The 18641-nt window shown below is 43.9% G+C and overlaps 2 protein-coding genes across 2 annotated transcripts in view; both read right to left on the bottom strand.

The window, feature by feature from the left end:
- Positions 1 to 890: 890 nt before the first annotated feature.
- ifi30b (IFI30 lysosomal thiol reductase b) lies at positions 891 to 4158 on the bottom strand. The gene is made up of 7 exons (XM_055940730.1): positions 3590 to 4158; positions 2772 to 2960; positions 2482 to 2553; positions 2275 to 2367; positions 1560 to 1712; positions 1138 to 1206; positions 891 to 1012 (listed from the first exon to the last, which is right to left on the bottom strand). Exons 1-7 carry the CDS (start codon positions 3767 to 3769, stop codon positions 953 to 955), a joined length of 816 nt encoding a protein of 271 aa, XP_055796705.1. The 5' UTR covers positions 3770 to 4158; the 3' UTR covers positions 891 to 952.
- A 99-nt stretch (positions 4159 to 4257) lies between these two features.
- Positions 4258 to 18641, bottom strand: part of LOC129867369 (phosphatidylinositol 3-kinase regulatory subunit gamma-like) — a 39400-nt gene continuing 25016 nt past the window's right edge. Inside the window, exons 3-16 of the mRNA XM_055940729.1 lie at positions 18500 to 18592; positions 16229 to 16303; positions 14856 to 14996; positions 14359 to 14548; positions 12049 to 12134; positions 11647 to 11752; positions 11384 to 11482; positions 11049 to 11229; positions 9672 to 9797; positions 9431 to 9573; positions 9159 to 9335; positions 8989 to 9060; positions 8705 to 8878; positions 4258 to 8284 (exon numbers count right to left, since the gene is read on the bottom strand). Of these exons, the coding sequence (XP_055796704.1) occupies positions 8092 to 8284; positions 8705 to 8878; positions 8989 to 9060; positions 9159 to 9335; positions 9431 to 9573; positions 9672 to 9797; positions 11049 to 11229; positions 11384 to 11482; positions 11647 to 11752; positions 12049 to 12134; positions 14359 to 14548; positions 14856 to 14996; positions 16229 to 16303; positions 18500 to 18592 (1856 nt within the window). The 3' untranslated portion in view covers positions 4258 to 8091. The remainder of the gene's footprint in view (positions 8285 to 8704; positions 8879 to 8988; positions 9061 to 9158; positions 9336 to 9430; positions 9574 to 9671; positions 9798 to 11048; positions 11230 to 11383; positions 11483 to 11646; positions 11753 to 12048; positions 12135 to 14358; positions 14549 to 14855; positions 14997 to 16228; positions 16304 to 18499; positions 18593 to 18641) is intronic.

The following is an 18641-nucleotide window of genomic DNA, read 5'->3' as shown; positions in this document are numbered from 1 at the left end:
CTGATTAAATCTATCACTGTTCGGAAGTAATTAAACTGCGTTGGATTGATGCCGCATTCATGCTTGTCGGAACTAGGAAACTAATTTCCGACTTGCTAACTGGTTGAACTCTGCACGTATATAACTACAACCAATAAGCAAGTCACATTTCTGAGTTTAGTTCTGACTAGCACGTGATCGCGGCATCAATCCCAGCCTAATCTTTGAATAATGACAGAAAGTTAGAGGGTCAAAGATCATTCATACCCCCAAGACATGCCAACATCCTGTGTTATTGGTAATGGTGAGAATGTCTTGGGTGTATGATCTTTGACCCACTAACTTTCTCAATCATGACTCATTCAGGAGGATCCATACTCATTGTAGCATCCAAATATTTAGGAGTGTTTCCATTGGGCTGAAAATGCATCCAACAAGTTTGTAATTGTGTGCTAGGAATATGGGACCAAATAAACTGACTACTTTATTTACAATAATCTTTTGGGGTGTCAATTTTGACCCCTACCTTTGAGGGAAAAGTATTACTTGTTAAACAAAATCTATTTCTGAGCAATTGTATTAGTATAAAATAATTTCTTTGAGCATACAGTATTGCTCATTATTTTAGTCATTACTGCTCATCTTTATCAAGGATGTTTAATTTCAGACCCCACAGTTATATGTACTCTTAGGCTTGAAAGAGAAATCTGTTTATACAAAATGGAACCATAACTTGTTAGCATTGGGTTAAATTATCAACACATATGGAGTTATTTGACACAGTATCATACAGAATAAAACAAGTATTACAATTCATGAAATACATTTCAGCAACAAGAGTAAAGAAATTAGAAACTTATGATTTATGTTGAACTTGCATTGTCTTTCAAAAGAATGAGGGAAACTGGTACTTATACTGTAACAAAATATATTTTGAAAACAACATGAATGGCATGCAGAATGACTGTTGGTTTCAGCACAGACTCCTATCTAGTTTCTTCTGCGCGCCAGTGCAGGCAGGGGGCTTTCCTCCCTGTGGACAAAAATGGGTGATCATTACATTTTAGTTCAGCCGATGACCAAGGACACCATGTTGATCAGTTTAATAGTCAATTACATTTCAAGTGATCAAACAAGGACCAGTCACACACAACTCACCTTGTACATCTTGCAGACCAAGTTAAAAAGTGATGACATTGCCTTGTCCTGAAAGTCACCTGTGTATTCCTGCAAAGACGGAAACAGGAGGAATTGGAAAGTCATGTACAGGCTTGACCTTGGCACATAGTTTGATTCCATGACCTGCTATACACAGTGTATCTGTTCAAAAAGCAGCACTCAGTAACACTATGGTTAATAATCTGTAGATGCCTCAAACCCATTGTTCCTCTCTAATTAGGGACTGATTTAGACCTGGGACACCAGGTGTGTGCAATTAATTATCAGATGAAAAAAAACAGCCGGCACCAGCCTTTGTAGAATAAGAGTTGAATAACCCTGCTGTATATGCTTGCAACTTGCTGTAGTATAGCCATGTTATCTACATCGTGCCCCTAGTTTCAGTCCCAGCAGTGTTCTACCTTATTAATGGTCACCCAGGGGACGTGTGTTTTGGCTGGACTGAGAGCATTGGTCTTCAGGGCGTTCTCATGCATCAGTTTGAAGCCGAGCTCTCCCTTAACACAGGTTGTGACACTGTCCCACGTCATGGAAGGGACGTGTAGCTGTAAGCACTAGGGGAGAACAGACTGCATGTTAGAACCAATAACCCAGAGCCCTTAATGTGTAAACAGAAAAGGTGCACAAATGCATTTGTTTATTTTTGTTACTTTTACCCCAATTTCGTTGTATCCAATTGGTAGTTACAGTCTTGTCTCATTGCTGCCACTCCCATACAGACTCGGGAGAGGAAAAGGTCGAGAGCCGTGCGTCCTCCGAAACACAACCCAACCAAGCCGCACTGCTTCTTGACACAATGCCCATTTAACCCGGAAACCAGCCGCACCAATGTATCGGAGGAAACACTGTGCGACCGTGTCTGGCCCGCCACAGGAGTCGCTAGTGCGCGATGGGACAAGGACATCCCTGCCGGCCAAACCCTCCCCTAACCCGGATGACGCTGGGCCAATTGTGCGCCCCCATGGGTCTCCCGGTCGCGGCCGGCTGCGACAGAGCCTGGACTCGAAGCACTGCGATGCAGTGCCTTGCGCCACTCGGGAGGCCCTCACAAATGCATTTTGAATTAAAAAGAATGCAAGTGGTTTAACATTAAGTTAAAAACAGTACAATGCTCACAGGTTGGGCGGCGGCGAGAACATTTGCTGCAGATTCCATGCAGTCAATGACAGGGAAGGCTGAGTACAGACCCACTGAATGTAGAATACATGCCTAAAGGGAAAGTATGAAATACAAAAACTATATTTCAGGAACAGATTACCTATTTTTAGTGATTCAAGTTATAAGCAGAACTTCAGACATTTGCCATTTTATTGGCAAGCGCACCTCAATCATGTTACTATGACACTCTGGTTCCCCATGTTCACAGGTGAAGGGAGAATTCCCTGAGGGAAGCTCCTGTGAAAGAACAGGAAAAAGGCTGCAGTATGAACACAAAACAAGCTCTCATGTATTCAATAGTCAGGGACTGTGGATGGATATATCCATCAAAGGCCTATACTGAGGTACAGGCTGAACTTGCCCAATAACACCCCACCCAACAACAAAAAAACGTTTACAATGTGCCCTCCCCACTGAACCTGACCCAGTACTCTCCATCTTGGGAAGAGGCCTACCTGCGCATTGCCGTAGGGCACCAGTTTTACCTCCATGATATCATGGAGCATGGCCCAGGTAGGGAAGAGCTGCTGGGTGAGGAAGACCCTGCAGCCTGGACACAGGCTTTCATAGTACAGGGTCACCTCAACTCTGGGTACTGCTGAATTGGGCCTGGTGGCATTGAGCTCCAGACACTGCTTCTGAACCTAGACAGGAAACATGTTCAGAGAAAGCTGGGCTGGAACTCTTTCAATTTGACAAATTATTTACATTCTGTTCATATTGAGATATGCCTGGAATTCACACAAGTAAATGTGGGAAACATGCCACTTGCAAACCGCAGTTTTTCAGAAAAATATCAGAATTGGGCTGCCTTTCTAAACACAGCTCATTAAGGTTTGATTTCAGTCACATGCACTCAGGAAATCTAGGACCTCTGGTGCTCAATTTCAAAAGCATGACTCATTTAACCATGGACAAGGGACTCTTTGAACAGTAATTTAAAACTGAACTGACAATCCTGATAAACATGGGATATACTCACATATACATATTGACCTTGTTATATAACATGGATTAGCATAATGTCTTAATGTTTGGTGAGATTAGACATAGGAAAGTTGATTTGTAAAAAGAAATGACAGGTTATTTAATCATTCAACTGAATAACTTCTGTAGTAGGCTGCATGTGACACATTCAAAAGTACCAGGGTATAATCCAGAAAAAAAAGGTACATGAAAATAGATTTTATGAAAGTCTTATAAACAGAACCTAGCAACTGGCATTATGTCCGAGTGCAGTTATTTGAACTTGATAACTATACTCCAAACTTACCCCACATTCTATTGCAATTTCCAAACTCCTACACCACTGAGACGGGGGATATTCACAGCCTGGTTTCGGCTTTGACTTTCCTTGGGATTTCTTGAAAGTAGAGCAGAAAAAAAGAAGGACTAACACCGATGCAAACTTCATGTTGCTTACAGGTACTGAAGCCAGAGCCTTCCTTAACATTTCCCTCAGACAACACTGTGACCAATTTGAAAAGTGAGTGGGTTGGAGCTCCTTCCACCAATGATTACAACAATCATCCTTAGCTGTGATGAGGAGATGGATTCTTGTGACCAAATGCTCTCATTGGACATCCCACAACAGCATATCATCGTTTCAGACACTTCTTATACAGGGACAAATTGATAGGCAAAACAGGAATAAGAACAAACTTCAAACTTAGGCCAGAGTAGAATCCTTCTTGATTGACTGAATTAACATGAATACATAATGAATAATGTATGTAGTCACAACATTAAAGAAATAGCAGTACATAAAACAGTCCATCACGTGTCTAACTACATAGAAAATTGCCAAGGCTACAGTGAGGAAAAGCATAGATTGTATGACCATGTTGTGACAGTAGATGTCACAATTCTCCCAACATTTACACTCAATTGCCTTCTGAGCAAGGGATTGCTTTTGTCAAAATAATTGGAGGAAAAATGTCAGGCATTTTGACAACTTTAAGCTTTAATAAAAGTGTTAATTTTTTCATTAGTACCATACACAACTATCAGTCTGACAAATACATCATATGGAGTGCAGCCAATATTTTCATTAGGTAATGCAATAATTCTACAGATTTTTTAAATAATGTTGCTTACTGTCAATTTAAAAGTGCATTTTGCTGTTCATTAGCAATGTTTTGGGGGGGATTTCTACATTTCAAATTACTGAACTCCAGCCATGTATTATACACATACTACGTGTATCAAATAGCAGTATCTAACAGACTTCCATTATGTCAAGGGAGCACAGTTTCACAAATACAAAAGCTAAAAACCAAGCAGTCTTCAACTATTGAAAGTCAACATACAACAAATACTACGACAGTTTCATTCTCTAACAAAATCTAAAAAAGCCTGTGTAAACAGCCTAACAGTCTTTTCAATCTATTTGGTTATTTAGAGATAAATTAAATCTCTAAATAAGCATGAAATATAAATGTAAAGAATATCACCAAAAGTATTCACACTAGCTTATTCAATTAAATCTGCTCAGGTTATGATGAACAAATAACAAAACACAAACAGGTTTCATAAAGCCACTTTCTAACAGACCATTAAGAGCCACTTCAAAGATACCGTCCTTGTCTTACAATGAGATGTCCACTATGCGGAGTGTTTCATAGCCAGTTATTGTAAATTAATGAGTCAAATTATAATAAAACTCCTGAAACATGAGCTCCCTATTCATGTCTTTGTAGTGCATTTACATTAGCAGATTTTAACATTGACACAGCGACATCCCTACTCAAGCCTCATTTGTACCCACTCACAGGCTTTCTCACAAGCTGAGGAAATGTGTCGTTTTACGTTGCACCGTCATAGCAGAAATCAAGCATAGCTTTTGTCATGACCTCCAATATAATTTTTTATTTTTTATTTAACCTTTATTTAACTAGGCAAGTTAAATAAATTTACAGTGATGGCCTACCCTGGCCAAACCCTAACCCGGACGGCACTGGGCCAATTGTGCGCCGCCCTATGGGACTCCCAATCACGGCCAGTTGTGATACAGCCTGGAATCAGCAGGGTTCAATTCCCACGGGGGGACCAGGATGAATATGTATGAACTTTCCAATTTGTAAGTCGCTCTGGATAAGAGCGTCTGCTAAATTACTTAAATGTAAATGTAATGAATCGAACCAGGGTCTGTAGTGACGCCTCTGGCACGGAGATGCAGTGCCTTAGACCGCTGAGCCACTCGGGAGCCCAAGGCCACAGAAAAAGCCAGGGGAAACAATGTCACTGAGAACAGACCTAGCTACAGATTGTATGCCAGAGAATGTGATATAACCAAAGAATGTTGGTGTCCATTACTGGGCGTTAGAGGAAAGCCCCATACAAACCGCCGCCATAGATTTTTCAACTAACCTGTTATTGGCAATACTTTTTTCACAGAATCGAGAATAACAAAAGTATCTGAAAAATGTCCGTTTCCAGTTGCAGGTGGTTTTACAAAAAAACAGCAAAACCTCAAAGACATTACATCCAAGTATTGTACGGCATGAGGAGGTACCTCGACATCTTAGCTACCGCAGATCTAGCATTTCCCAGCATTATTGCAGGAACTAGTAGATTCTACTTCTACGGCCACACGTATAAGTAGGTGACAAACAAAGATCTACGAGGCATATCTCACTTAAACATTGATATCTTTCTGAATTGATGGTTTTTGTAGAACCAACTGCAACAGACGAAGATACTTTTTAAAAGGAATCGAGAATTAAGTAATCCCTAAGAACAGGTTATTTGAAAAATCTATGGCGGCGGTTTGTGTGGGTCTTTTCTGTAGCACTCAGTAATGGACACCAACACTCTTTGGTTACTAACATTATCTGGCGTACAATCTTCAGCTAGTCTTAACCTGGCTGTGGTCATGTCAGTGGAGGGCCTACGTAGTCTTACACTGCATGCAGAGCCACCGTGTGCAATTTGAAAACAAACCAGAAACATATTTTTTACTCTCTTTTTTATACAACACCCTCTTTTGCCAAAAAAACTAAACTAGATTGTCCAAGTTTTCAAAGATCCGTTGACCTGAAGGACAGTCTTACTGAGCAGGACTCTGGCTGAAAGCTATGTTCAGTAAATAGTCCAGACTATTATTGTCATCTCTCTCCAAGGAGACACTTTTCACCTAACTACCAGATAAACATAAGAAACAGGTTAACCAGATTAACATCAACATTGTTGTCAGCTATAAAAGGTTGATTTACACTAATCCCAACATGATCGGCAATCTAACCACTCCTAAAAGTGAGCAATAAAATGCACCAATGTCTGATTAATACATGACAAGTGTAAAGGTTATCACTCATTCAGTGATTTGTCATGAATCAAAATCAATGTTGATGATGCATCGTGAAGTTGTATGTCAAACTCGCTGCATAGTACTAATCAGTTTGTCAAAGTAGTGTTTCAAGTCTACCTAGAATATCTGGTGTATATGTTAGCATTAAAGTACAACTTGTTTCCTGGGAAAGAAGCTCATTCACAAAGTGTGGCAGGTAAGGTCCGATTAAGTTAATTGTGGAATTAGGCTACTAATACCTTAATGAGAGACTGAATACTGCGATGCATACTGCATACCCAATATGTAGTGAAAAGACAATGCTTCTTATATCTGGTACACAACCACCATAAGATCTACCATCTATCCACAACTATAAAATATGAACGGAAATCCATTTCCACCATGCACAAATCCAACACCGCCATCATACACACAGTAATGCAAGGGTGGGCAACTTCGGTCCTCAAGAGTGTCTGCTGGCTTTCAATCATTCCTTTAAGTCAGCTACTGATTGAGACCTGGGAAACCAAATGTGTGCACTGAGCCCTGATCCGGGAAATCAGATGTGTGCACTCTGAGCAGTCAGTGGCAGTAGTCCCAGGGAGTTACCCATCCCTGCGCCAAGGCAATCAATAGCAAGGTCCATTTCAGATTTCTAGTTTCATACACAGTGCTGTACAAAACACTTGGCATCTGATTGGGGCAAGGCATCCACACTGACTCTGATCTACAGAGAGAGAATGGAAGACCGAGGATTATAAGAAAAGGCACTTTCACCACCAAGTGTTCCACCATCAAGGACTGCAACTCCAGCAGTGTCCTCAAGCTACACCAGGGGCCATGCCCACATCTAATATCAACCTCAAACTATTTTAAACTCTTACATAGATTTGTTTTTTTTAAGCTTTCAGAAAAAGACAAATTCATCTTTTTGTTTAACACAAAAACTGTACTGAATTTTGTCTTTGTCTTCTTTTGTCTTTATGTGATAGGGCACATAGCAATGAGTACACAGAAAGGAGAATGCTTTCTTTGTATGCGTCCCATAGCGCTGTGGGAGAAAATGTGTATTAATATGTACTTGCAACAAAACACAGAAAGTCTGTTAGGTATTTTTGTTCTCCATGTCAAACCCTTACACCTCTAACTGTTGAAAAAAGTTACTACACCCCCAAAATGGCACCCATAACAAGTCGATTTAAAAAATAATTCCCTCCATTGAAAGGGAAAATGGAATCTACAGCAGTTACTTTAAAATAGTCAAAATATTTTTATCCTAAAAGATTTAACAAAAATATAACATTTACAGGAGGGTCTCTTCAAAGTCAAAACCCAGTCAGTCATTATATCTGCCACTTCCACTCCTGTCAAACCCAACGCTCAGAAAGCTGTTTGCTTTTTTGTTGGGAAAAGTGAGGGTTTGTGGTCTCAGTTCTGTGTGTGATTTTGCTCTGTGCCGGGCCGTGTCCGGGTGACGGTGCGTCTCATCTGGGTTGCTGCTGGGTTAGGACAGGACATGCCAGAGTTACATTCAGCGAGTCGTTGTGCTGGACCAGGGAGGTGTGTCTGTAGTGGAGAACCAGCTCTCTCAGGGAGCTGTACAGGTTGTAAGGCTCGGCGAAACCGTAGCCCGTGGAGGTCTTGAATATCACACAGTGCTTGACGTCCCCGTCCACGCTGCATGTACAGACGTGAAGTCAACAACAGAACATTTGGTTAGACACCACGCCCAAACACAGCAGTCAAAGTGATATTTCAGCACAAAATCAAAGTTTGATAGATGTTTTAAGACCTCATCAAGACACCATCAACTTTGAAGATCCTGCTATATGCCTCAATGCCAAATGTTCCTCAGTCCAATAGGTTTGGATGAGCTGACTCAGTTGTGTTACTGCTTAACGGCCCTTTGCGGATAAGATTGGCCAACCATGTTTTCAGATGGTCCCCACATTTCCCATGCATTTGAGATTTTCAGGCATCATCTCGGCAGGTGAGTCCGGAAAACATCTGACAAACCTGGTTAAACCCACCCAACAGTCTAGTCGTATTTCCAACCCAAATCATTATGTGACCGCAGATCAGGTTAATGGGACTCACACTACAGAGCAGGCATAGGAGCCCTTCTGGGACTGGCTGTCTCGGATCAGGAAGGTGCCGTCACCCTTGCCCTTTAGCAGCTCTTCGGCCTGGCCGCGCTTGATGTCGCCCACGTACCAGGTGCGCTCGTCATGGTGCGGCAGGTCATCCATCTCATCCACCAGAGAATATAGGCTGGGAGGGAGAAGAGGGGATGAAACCAGGGTCAATATGATACACGATAAGACATTATTAAACATGGGGATACATCACAACTGTCAGACGGCCACATTGGTTTAACTCACTCTTCCACGTCGTTCTTGATCCCAAGCCACTCGTTAATCTTCTTCTGTCTGGTGCCCTTCTGATTGAGCCACCTGGGGCGTTAACACAAGCTAACGGTTAGTTCCCATGTTCCTAAACACTTCAGTTTCACATTGTAAAGTGTGTGTGTGTGTGTGTGTGTATAACCTACACCAGGTACTGGTCTCTGATCTTCCTCAGCTGCATGAGGTCTGGTTTCAGACTGTTCATCTTCTTGTCGATCTCTCGGTTGTCCGTCGCCTGCTCCTTCAGGTCCTGCTCCAGCTTCCGCTTGCTGTCATGGATCTCAGTGACACGAGACTTCAGCTTATCTGAATTACTTTGGATTCTGTAAGGTGGAGCGACAAGATTGGGAGGTCCCCCACTTCATAGTCATGATCACTACAGGCTTCATGAAAATCCTACAACAGGCAATGTAGATACCTCTCAATCTCTTGGCTGTTGCCCTCCCTGTGGAACTTGTCAATGTACTCCTTGCTGTAGCGCTCCTGGGTCTCGCACTGCTCCTCAAAGATATTAATGGTCTCGGTGAAGGCCTCGATGGCCGTGTGCTTCATCTGTAACTCCTGGAGTACAGGGAAAACAGACGAGGTTTTGCTCATTTCAAGTGCTATGGAACCCAGACCCAAATGGGACAGTGAAAACGGATGTGTTGAATATTTACCTGAGAGGTGCGAGTGTACTCTTCATACAAGACGTCATATTCCCGGCTCTTCTCCTGGTACTGTTCATGGTACACCTTCAGTTGCTCTCCTACTGCTTCCACGTTATCCTCTTTCACCACCTGGTCCTGGAAATAACAAAGACCATTAACTAACCAAATCAAATCAAACTATTTGTCACATGCGCCAGATACAAGAAGTGTAGACCTTACCGTGAAATACTTACTGACAAGCCCTTAACCAACAGTGCAGTTCAAGAATAATTGAGAAAATATTGACCAAATAAAGTAAAAAATAATAAAAAGTAACACAATAAAGAGGCTATATTCAGGGTGTACCGAGTCAGTGTGTGGAGGTACAGGTTAGAGGTAATTTGTACATGTACGTAGGGGTGAAGTCACTATGCATAGATAATAAACAGCGTGTAGCAGCAGTGTACAAAACCAATGTAGGGGGTCAATGTAATAGTCCGGTGGCCATTTGATTAATTGTTCAGCAGTCTTATGGCTTATGGTAGGAGCTGTTAAGGAGCCTTTTGGTCCTAGACTTGGCGTTCCTGTACCGCTTGCCATGCGGTAGCAGAGAGAACAGTCTATGACTTTGTTGACTGGAGTCTTTGACAATTTTATGGGCTTTCCTCTGACACCGCCTATTATATAGGTGGCAGGAAGCTTGGCCTCAGTGATGTACTGGGCCATACACACTACCCTCTGTAGTGTCTTACGGTCAGATGCCGAGCAGTTGCCATACCATGCGGTGATGCAACCGTCAGGATGCTCTCGATGGTGCAGCTGTCAAACTTTTTGAGATCTGGGGACCCATGCCAAATCTTTTTAGTTTCCTGAGGGGGAATAGGCTTTGTCGTGCCCTCTTCACAACTGTCTTGGTGTGTTTGGACCATGATAGATCGATGGTGATGTGGACACCAAGGAACTTGAAACTCTCGACCTGCTCCACTACAGCCCCTTTGATGTTAATGGGGGCCTGTCCGGGCCTGTAGTCCACGATCAGCTCCTTTGTCTTGCTCACATTGAGGGAGAGGTTGTTGTGATACAACCACAGCAAGATGTTGAGCTATAGAACCCTCAATGTGGGCTCAATGTATTTCAAATAGAGGCGCAGCAAGCAAACTCTCCTCACTTAAACATAATGGTTTGATAACATTTCAGACAAGCTATTGCAGTCCTCTTGGGGATGCCATAGGTTTGGGATTTTCCTTAACGCATGTGCTATAAGAAATGTAAGGCCTTCCAGAAAGCATAAGGGTGCTGTTCGAAGGCTGTATTCCTTTTCTCTTATATCATCTATTTAAAAACCAAGTAACCCCATTGACATAAGGCCCAGAAGTCAAACCAACATTAACAGAATCATTCTACTACCTGCTGATATTTGGAGATGGGGTACAGTAGCCGTGAGTCCAGCTTGGGGTTGTACTGGGCCAGCGACTCCTGGTGATAATGCAGGATGAGCTCCACCACAGAGGAAAAAGTCAGAGGCTCAGAGAAGCCGTACTTGCCGCCTCGGTGGAAGATCTTGATCAGCTTGTTGTTTCCTCCTTTTCTAGAAAAGTCCAGAGCAGTTGAGCAATGTTAGAGGTTCTGTGAAAGGTGGAACGTCATTGCATTTGAAACAAGTGACTAGGGAGTACTTGAAGATTATTTTAAGAGAGACAAACTAGTCTCTTTTAGACAGACTAAATTACCAATACCCTTACCTGAGAGTCAATGTGTATTCTCCTTGCACCTTGCTTGAGGCATCTCGGACCAAGAAAGTCCCATCCGGCATGTCTCTCATCTTCTCATTCACCTCCTCTCTGGAAAAAATATCATGATTACGTCACTAAAGCTGGGGGAGTAAGATGAGTGACAAGTGACAATCATTTCTTCTTGAAACAGAAGATTGTGGTCTCAACTGTAAATAACCAAGTGTGTACATTAACACATTAACACACTCATTCTATAGCCAGATAAATTGTACCTGGAAATGTCTCCCCAGTACCACTCTGCATCGGCCATCTTGCTGCCGTCTCCATTGATCACAGAGGATGCCATAGCTTTGGTTTTGGAAGGTTTGGGAGGTAGGGCTGTCAAAGGGACCAATAGGTGGTGGTGTGACAATACAGTGGGACATCCATTCAAAATGGAACCAGGAGATAGAGGTGTTTTTTAGTGAGAGTAATATATTGTTGTGAGCTTGTGTATATAGCCTCATTATTGTGTTACTTTTTCCTCCATTTTTTTTTTACAACTTTTGGTTTATTTAGTAAATCTTTTCTTAACTCTGTTGTTTGAACTGCATTGTTTGTTAAGGGGCTTGTAAGTTAGCATTTCACCTGTTGTATTCAGCGCATGTGACAAATAACATTTGATTTGTGTTTACCTGGTGGCATTTCTTCCAGCTCCCAGGCCCTCACCACCAGCAGTCTCTCCAGCACCTGGGCAGAAACCTGACAATCTTCTTCTGACCTGGACAAAAATCAATACACTCCTACGTCAGTCATTCAGAGTATGGTGGAAAGAGTGGTTCAACGGGATGAGGGGAGTCATATTTTACAACAGTACAGGAGGGAGATGTAAGTAACGTGGGACATTGGTTGGAGAGGTGTTGAGTGGACGTACTGTATATTCTGCTGACTTCAGAGAATAGTGTCCTTCCAGGAAAACCAATCAATCAAGTTTATTTTATATAGCCCTTCGTACATCAGCTAATATCTCGAAGTGCTGTACAGAGACCCAGCCTAAAACCCCAAACAGCTAGAATGCAGGTGTAGAAGCACGGTGGCTAGGAAAAACTCCCTAGAAAGGCCAAAACCTTTCTGGGGAGACAGACGTGTTATGGCTTCTATCTCAAGCTGGCTCAACCTGAAGACCATTTCTACAGCCAGACACTTTGTAGACTGACAACCGCATGAACTCAAGAGGCTGGTCATGTTGATGCATTTCTTCCTATCTCTCTCTGTTGGTTGGCCAGTATCGCTCTCTCCCTCCCTGTGTGTCTATTGGCTGGCCAGTATCTCTCTCTCCCTCCCTGTGTGTCTATTGGCTGGCCAGTATCTCTCTCTCCCTCCCTGTGTGTCTATTGGCTGGCCAATATCTCTCTCTCCCTCCCTGTGTGTCTATTGGCTGGCCAGTATCTCTCTCTCCCTCTCTCCGTGTCTATTGGCTGGCCAGTATCTCTCTCTCCCTCTCTCCGTGTCTATTGGCTGGCCAGTATCTCTCTCTCACTCGCTCTGTGTCTATTGGCTGGCCAGTATTTCTCTCTCCCTCTCTCTGTTGGCTGGCCAGTATCTCTCTCTCACTCGCTCTGTGTCTATTGGCTGGCCAGTATTTCTCTCTCCCTCTCTCTATTGGCTGGCCAGTATTTCTCTCCCTCTCTCTGTTGGCTGGCCAGTATCTCTCTCTCCTTCTCTCTATTGGCTGGCCAGTGTTTCTCTCCCTCTCTCTATTGGCTGGCCAGTATTTCTCTCCCTCTCTCTATTGGCTGGCCAGTATCTCTCTCTCCCTCGCTCTGTGTCTATTGGCTGGCCAGTATTTCTCTCTCCCTCTCTCTGTTGGCTGGCCAGTATCTCTCTCTTCCTCGCTCTGTGTCTATTGGCTGGCCAGTATTTCTCTCTCCCTCTCTCTATTGGCTGGCCAGTATTTCTCTCCCTCTCTCTGTTGGCTGGCCAGTATCTCTCTCTCCCTCTCTCCGTGTCTATTGGCTGGCCAGTATCTCTCTCTCCCTCTCTGTGTGTCTATTGGCTGGCCAGTATCTCTCTTTCCCTCTGTGCGTCTATTGGCTGGCCAGTATCTCTCTCTCCCTCTCTCCGTGTCTATTGGCTGGCCAGTATTTCTCTCTCCCTCTCTCTGTTGGCTGGCCAGTATCTCTCTCTCCCTCTCTCCGTGTCTATTGGCTGGCCAGTATCTCTCTCTCCCTCTCTCCGTGTCTATTGGCTGGCCAGTATCTCTCTCTCCCTCTCTGTGTGTCTATTGGCTGGCCAGTATCTCTCTCTCCCTCTCTCCGTGTCTATTGGCTGGCCAGTATCTCTCTCTCCCTCTCTCTGTTGGCTGGCCAGTATCTCTCTCTCCCTCTCTCTGTTGGCTGGCCAGTATCTCTCTCTCTCCATGTCTGTTGGCTGGCCAGTATCTCTCTCTCTCCATGTCTGTTGGCTGGCCAGTATCTCTCTCTCTCCATGTCTGTTGGCTGGCCAGTATCTCTCTCTCTCCATGTCTGTTGGCTGGCCAGTATCTCTCTCTCCCTCTCTCCGTGTCTATTGGCTGGCCAGTATCTCTCTCTCCCTCTCTCTGTTGGCTGGCCAGTATCTCTCTCTCCCTCTCTCTGTTGGCTGGCCAGTATCTCTCTCTCTCCATGTCTGTTGGCTGGCCAGTATCTCTCTCTCTCCATGTCTGTTGGCTGGCCAGTATCTCTCTCTCCCTCTCTCTGTTGGCTGGCCAGTATCTCTCTCTCCCTCTCTCCGTGTCTGTTGGCTGGCCAGTATTTTTTCTCTCTCTGTTGGCTGGCCAGTATTTCTCTCTCTCTCTCTCTGTTGGCTGGCCAGTATTTCTCTCTCCCTCTCTCTGTTGGCTGGCCAGTATTTCTCTCTCCGTGTCTATTGGCTGGCCAGTATTTCTCTCTCCCTTTCCTTCTGTGTCTGTTGGCTGGACAACCCCCCCATACCGACATAGGTATTTCTTTAAATGTGAGACTGACCCAGCGGGGAGCAGCAGAGGGCTGAAGAGGAGTGCGAGGGTGTGAGGGTCCAGGCCATTGTGGGCCGAGCTCTGGCCCACTCGGTCCAAGTGTTTGAGCATGTACTGCAGGGTGAGCAGGCCTGGCAGGGGCACGGCCGGGGGCTCCAGCGCCTTCAGCAAACGCTTGCCTGTCTCCTCGACAGACAGCTCTGGGAAATAAGAACCAGCAAGGAGACTGAGTGACAATCTTAGTGCCTTGGGTTTGAGACACAATGGTAAATCGACAACATTTTTTCCCTCTCTAATGCCAAATTCACATTTTGCTTTGTATTTCTAAGCCGATTCCAAAATATACACAATTCTTTCAACAGTCACCTGATAGTTTGCTTCAATGATAGCCGTTTTTGTTGTTGTTGTTTTTATTAGTAGAATATGCTCCTGGAATCACTTGCATCAGTTGCATCAGTTCTTATTGAGATACATGAAGAAGCATGTTAGTGCTAAAGGTGCCGTTACCTGCTTCCTCTTGCAGGGCAATCTTCAGGCTGGGATAGACAGACTCTGGGATGATGGGGGAGGGCAAGTCCTGCAGGAATCCCATCAGGGCCTCTGAGAGCGCCTGGACGTCGTACTGGCCCATCTCAGGCTCAGAGAGCTCTGTAAAAAGAACACTTTAGGTCGCTAATTCAGACACAGCAGAGTCTGTTTGTGTACATCGCTGGTTCTCCTGTTCTGTGGTAAGGTGTCCCAAGAGTTGTGCTTTGGGGCCAGAGTTTCTGGTGCGGCTAAGTGTGCTGTCTGGGAGACAGTGTCCAGACTAGTCCTATGACAGTGTCTGAGAGACTAAAATAACAACCTCCTCCTCTTTCACCGATGCGACAGGCAGGCCAGACTGGCTGGGTGCTGCTTACTGCTCCGTCACGCCTCAGCTAGCAAACAGCTGTCTGAAAAGGCCTGCCTGGCCCGGTCCAGCTCTTGATCTGAGCAGATAGACTGTGGGGAGAGTGTCTGGCATGTGTGAGTGTGTGTGAGCATGGGGAGAATCTGGGTCGGTCTGTCTGTGGCATGTGAAAGGTGTGTTTGTGCGGGGTGGGGGTGTGCATCTCAGAACATGCTGTTGACACTTGATCTAGCCTACATCGTCCTGTCTGCTCAAATCTTTGGGAGACCGTACTCAAACTCATTTTGGCATGGATGTTGCTGAGCAAGTCCCAGGTCACTTGAACCCTTGGAACACCCAAGTGTTCACTTTCTCCAGACAAGTGTTCACTTTCTCCAGTCGAAACAAACAGTGCCATGTATATAGATTAGCACAGAATAACAAGCGGAACGAACTCGTAGAGCCAATTACATTGCAATTAATGCAAAACCGGTCACGGAGTGAAAATAACACTCCCGGGGCTGTCCTCACTCTTCAGTACAGTGGGGCTCACAGAGAAGTGAAATGATAAGGTGCAATATATGCAAGATCGTCTTTTGGGGGGGGGGGTGGGGGACACACAGCATACATCCGTCTCTTTGATCCGTTTGAAAAGACTGGCCTATTTCTCTACACAAACAAAGGCTGTGTTAATGGCCCACTGTTGAAATAGAGCAAAGACAAACAGAGCATGTAGTGTATCCTACAGGAACCACGAGGACAGCATGGTCATCACCCCTCTGAGTTATTTTCCTAACTGAACTCAATAGGCAAGGCTATAGAATGAACAGCACCACAATCATTGAAGTCACAGGGTTCGGAGTAAATTCCTTTTTATCCTACAGGAATGGATGACTATCCGGCGATGGCAACAGACTCTATCAACTTGTACAGCTCAGCAAGAGTTGAATGTAAGAACAATGCATTCATGCACAAGCATAATGTGCAAGAGAGAAACAGAGGGTCTTACCAAAAGTCAGGCTCTGTCTATGACCGCCAGCAGCCAAGGAGCCAGACTTCCTGTACAGTGTCTCGCACTCCAAACCTGCAAGAGATTGACACACACACACACACACAGTTAGCGCACCCTTCTGAAATAGTATTTTCTCTCCTGGCATGCCTCTATTAGTGAATCAATTAGTTACATGTATAAACATCCAAAATACAGCTCCCAGAGCTAAAAATACATGACCGAGACGCTAACTGAAACATTTCAACAATAACCTGGCCTTCCACATGCTACCTGGAGGCCCAGGAGACACTTTCAGGAGTGCTGAGTCTGAAAGGTCAAAGATCAGACAGAGAGAGGAGAGGGCCTTTTCTCAATTCGATTTGCTCAACTCCTGAGTCCTCTCAGGGAACGTGCACAAAAAATGTGCTTATATGAAAAGCAAATTACGTTTACAGGGGTGGATCCCAAAATAAATATGTAAAGAGATAAAAACAAGCACAGACTTTTGCCCAAATGAGGAAAGTTCCTATCAAAGCCAGGGTGTCTCCTCTAGCAGCAGATCCACCTTTTAAATGACACTGTTTGTAGACCATGGGGATCTAAGTGGACCATGATCAGAGCTAAATACTGTAAATATATGTATGTATACAGTGCCTTCGCAAAGTATTCAGACCCCTTGACTTTTTCCACATTTTGTTACTTTCCAGCCTTATTCGACAATTGATTAAATAAAAAAAATCCTCAGCAATCTACACAATACCACATAATGACAAGGCGAAAACTGTATTTTTTTGTGTGAAATGTTGCTAATTTATTAAATATAAAAAACAGAAATAAGTATTCATACCCATTGCTATGAGATTCAAATTGAGCTCAGGTGCATCCTGTTTTCATTAATCATCCTTGAGCTGTTTCTAAAACTTAATTGGAGTCCACCTGTGAAAAATTGAATTGATTGGACATGATTTGGAAAAGCATACACCAGTCTATATAAAAGGTCCCATAGCTGACACTGCATGTCAGAGCAAAATTCAAGAAAGCCATGAGGTCGAAGGTATTGTCCATAGAGCTCCGAGACAACATTGTGTTGAGGCACAGATCTGGGGATGGGTACCAAAAAATGTCTGCAGCTTTGAAGGTCCACAAGAACACAGTGGCCTCCATCATTCTTAAATGGAAGAAGTTTGGAACCACCTAAACTCTTCCTAGAGCTGGCCGCCTGGCCAAACTGAGCAATCGGGGGAGAAGGGCCTTGGTCAGGGAGGTGACCAAGAACCTGATGGTCACTGACAGAGCTGTAAAGTTCCTCTGTGGAGATGAGAAAACCTTCCAGAATGACAACCATCGCTGCAGCACTCTACCATTCAGGCATTTATGGTAGCGTGGCCAGACGGAAGTCACTCCTCAGTAAAAAGGCACATGACAGCCCACTTGGAGTTTGCCAAAAGGCACCTAAAGATTCTCTGGTCTGATGAAACCAAGATTGAACTATTTGGCCTGAATGCCAAGCATCACATTTGGAGGAAACCTGGCACCATCCCTAAGGTGAAGCATGGTGGTGGCAGCATCATGCTGCGTTGATGTTTTTCAGCGGCAGGGACTGGCAGACTAGTCAGGATCAAGGCAAAGACGAATGGAGAAATGTACAGAAAGATCCTTGATGAAAACCTGCTCCAGAGCGCTCAGGACCTCAGACTGGGGTGAAGGTTCACCTTCCAACAGGACAACGACCCTAAGCACACAGCCAATACAAAGCAGGAGTGGCTTCGGGACAAGTCTCTTAATGTTCTTGGGTGGCCCAGCCAATGCCCAGACTTGAACCAATCTAACAGATGCTGTAATCGCTGCCAAAGGTGCTTCAACATAGCACTGAGTAAAGGGTCTGAATACTTATATAAATGTAATATTTCAGTTTTTTTAAATTATAAATTAGCAAACATTTCCAAAAACCTGCATTTGCTTTGTCATTATGGGGTATTGTGTGTAGATGGTTGAAGGGAAAAAAACAACTTAATCAATTTTAGAATAAGGCTGTAACATAACAAAATGTGGAAAAAGTCAAGTGGTCTGAATTCCTTTTGAAGGCACTATACAGTACATGTCATGCATAAAATATATTCTACCAAAGCATTAGTTTACATGCAATTATGGAGAACTGATACATTAATGCCACATTGAAAGTACTATGTGGCATATTTTCAGGTCAATGCTGCTGCTTCTCTTGTCAAATGACTTGTACTAAACACATCAGATTCAAAAGTGTTTTCCGATATCACACAGCCATCTTACCTTTTTTCTCAATGGCCTCTACCAACTTCACCAAAGTGGGGGGGGCATTTTCTGGGGGTGGAAAAGGCTGGACAAACTCATGAGCTGATGTCCCTGGAAAACAAATAGGATACCTATTAGGCCTTGATGTTGTTTAAAATAA

This window comes from Salvelinus fontinalis, chromosome 12, assembly GCF_029448725.1.
Source record: "Salvelinus fontinalis isolate EN_2023a chromosome 12, ASM2944872v1, whole genome shotgun sequence".
Classification (NCBI taxonomy): domain Eukaryota; kingdom Metazoa; phylum Chordata; class Actinopteri; order Salmoniformes; family Salmonidae; genus Salvelinus; species Salvelinus fontinalis.
This window is presented reverse-complemented; position numbering and strand designations above follow the sequence as displayed.

Excerpts from the sequence above, each read along its gene's own strand:
- ifi30b (XM_055940730.1), bottom strand. The coding sequence starts at position 3,769 with ATGTTAAGGAAGGCTCTGGCTTCAGTACCTGTAAGCAACATGAAGTTT. Across the intron at positions 2,961-3,589 it reads AAATTGCAATAGAATGTGGG|GTTCAGAAGCAGTGTCTGGA; the intron begins GTAAGTTTGGAG and ends TTTCCTGTCTAG. Across the intron at positions 1,013-1,137 it reads TGGTCTGCAAGATGTACAAG|GGAGGAAAGCCCCCTGCCTG; the intron begins GTGAGTTGTGTG and ends TTTTGTCCACAG.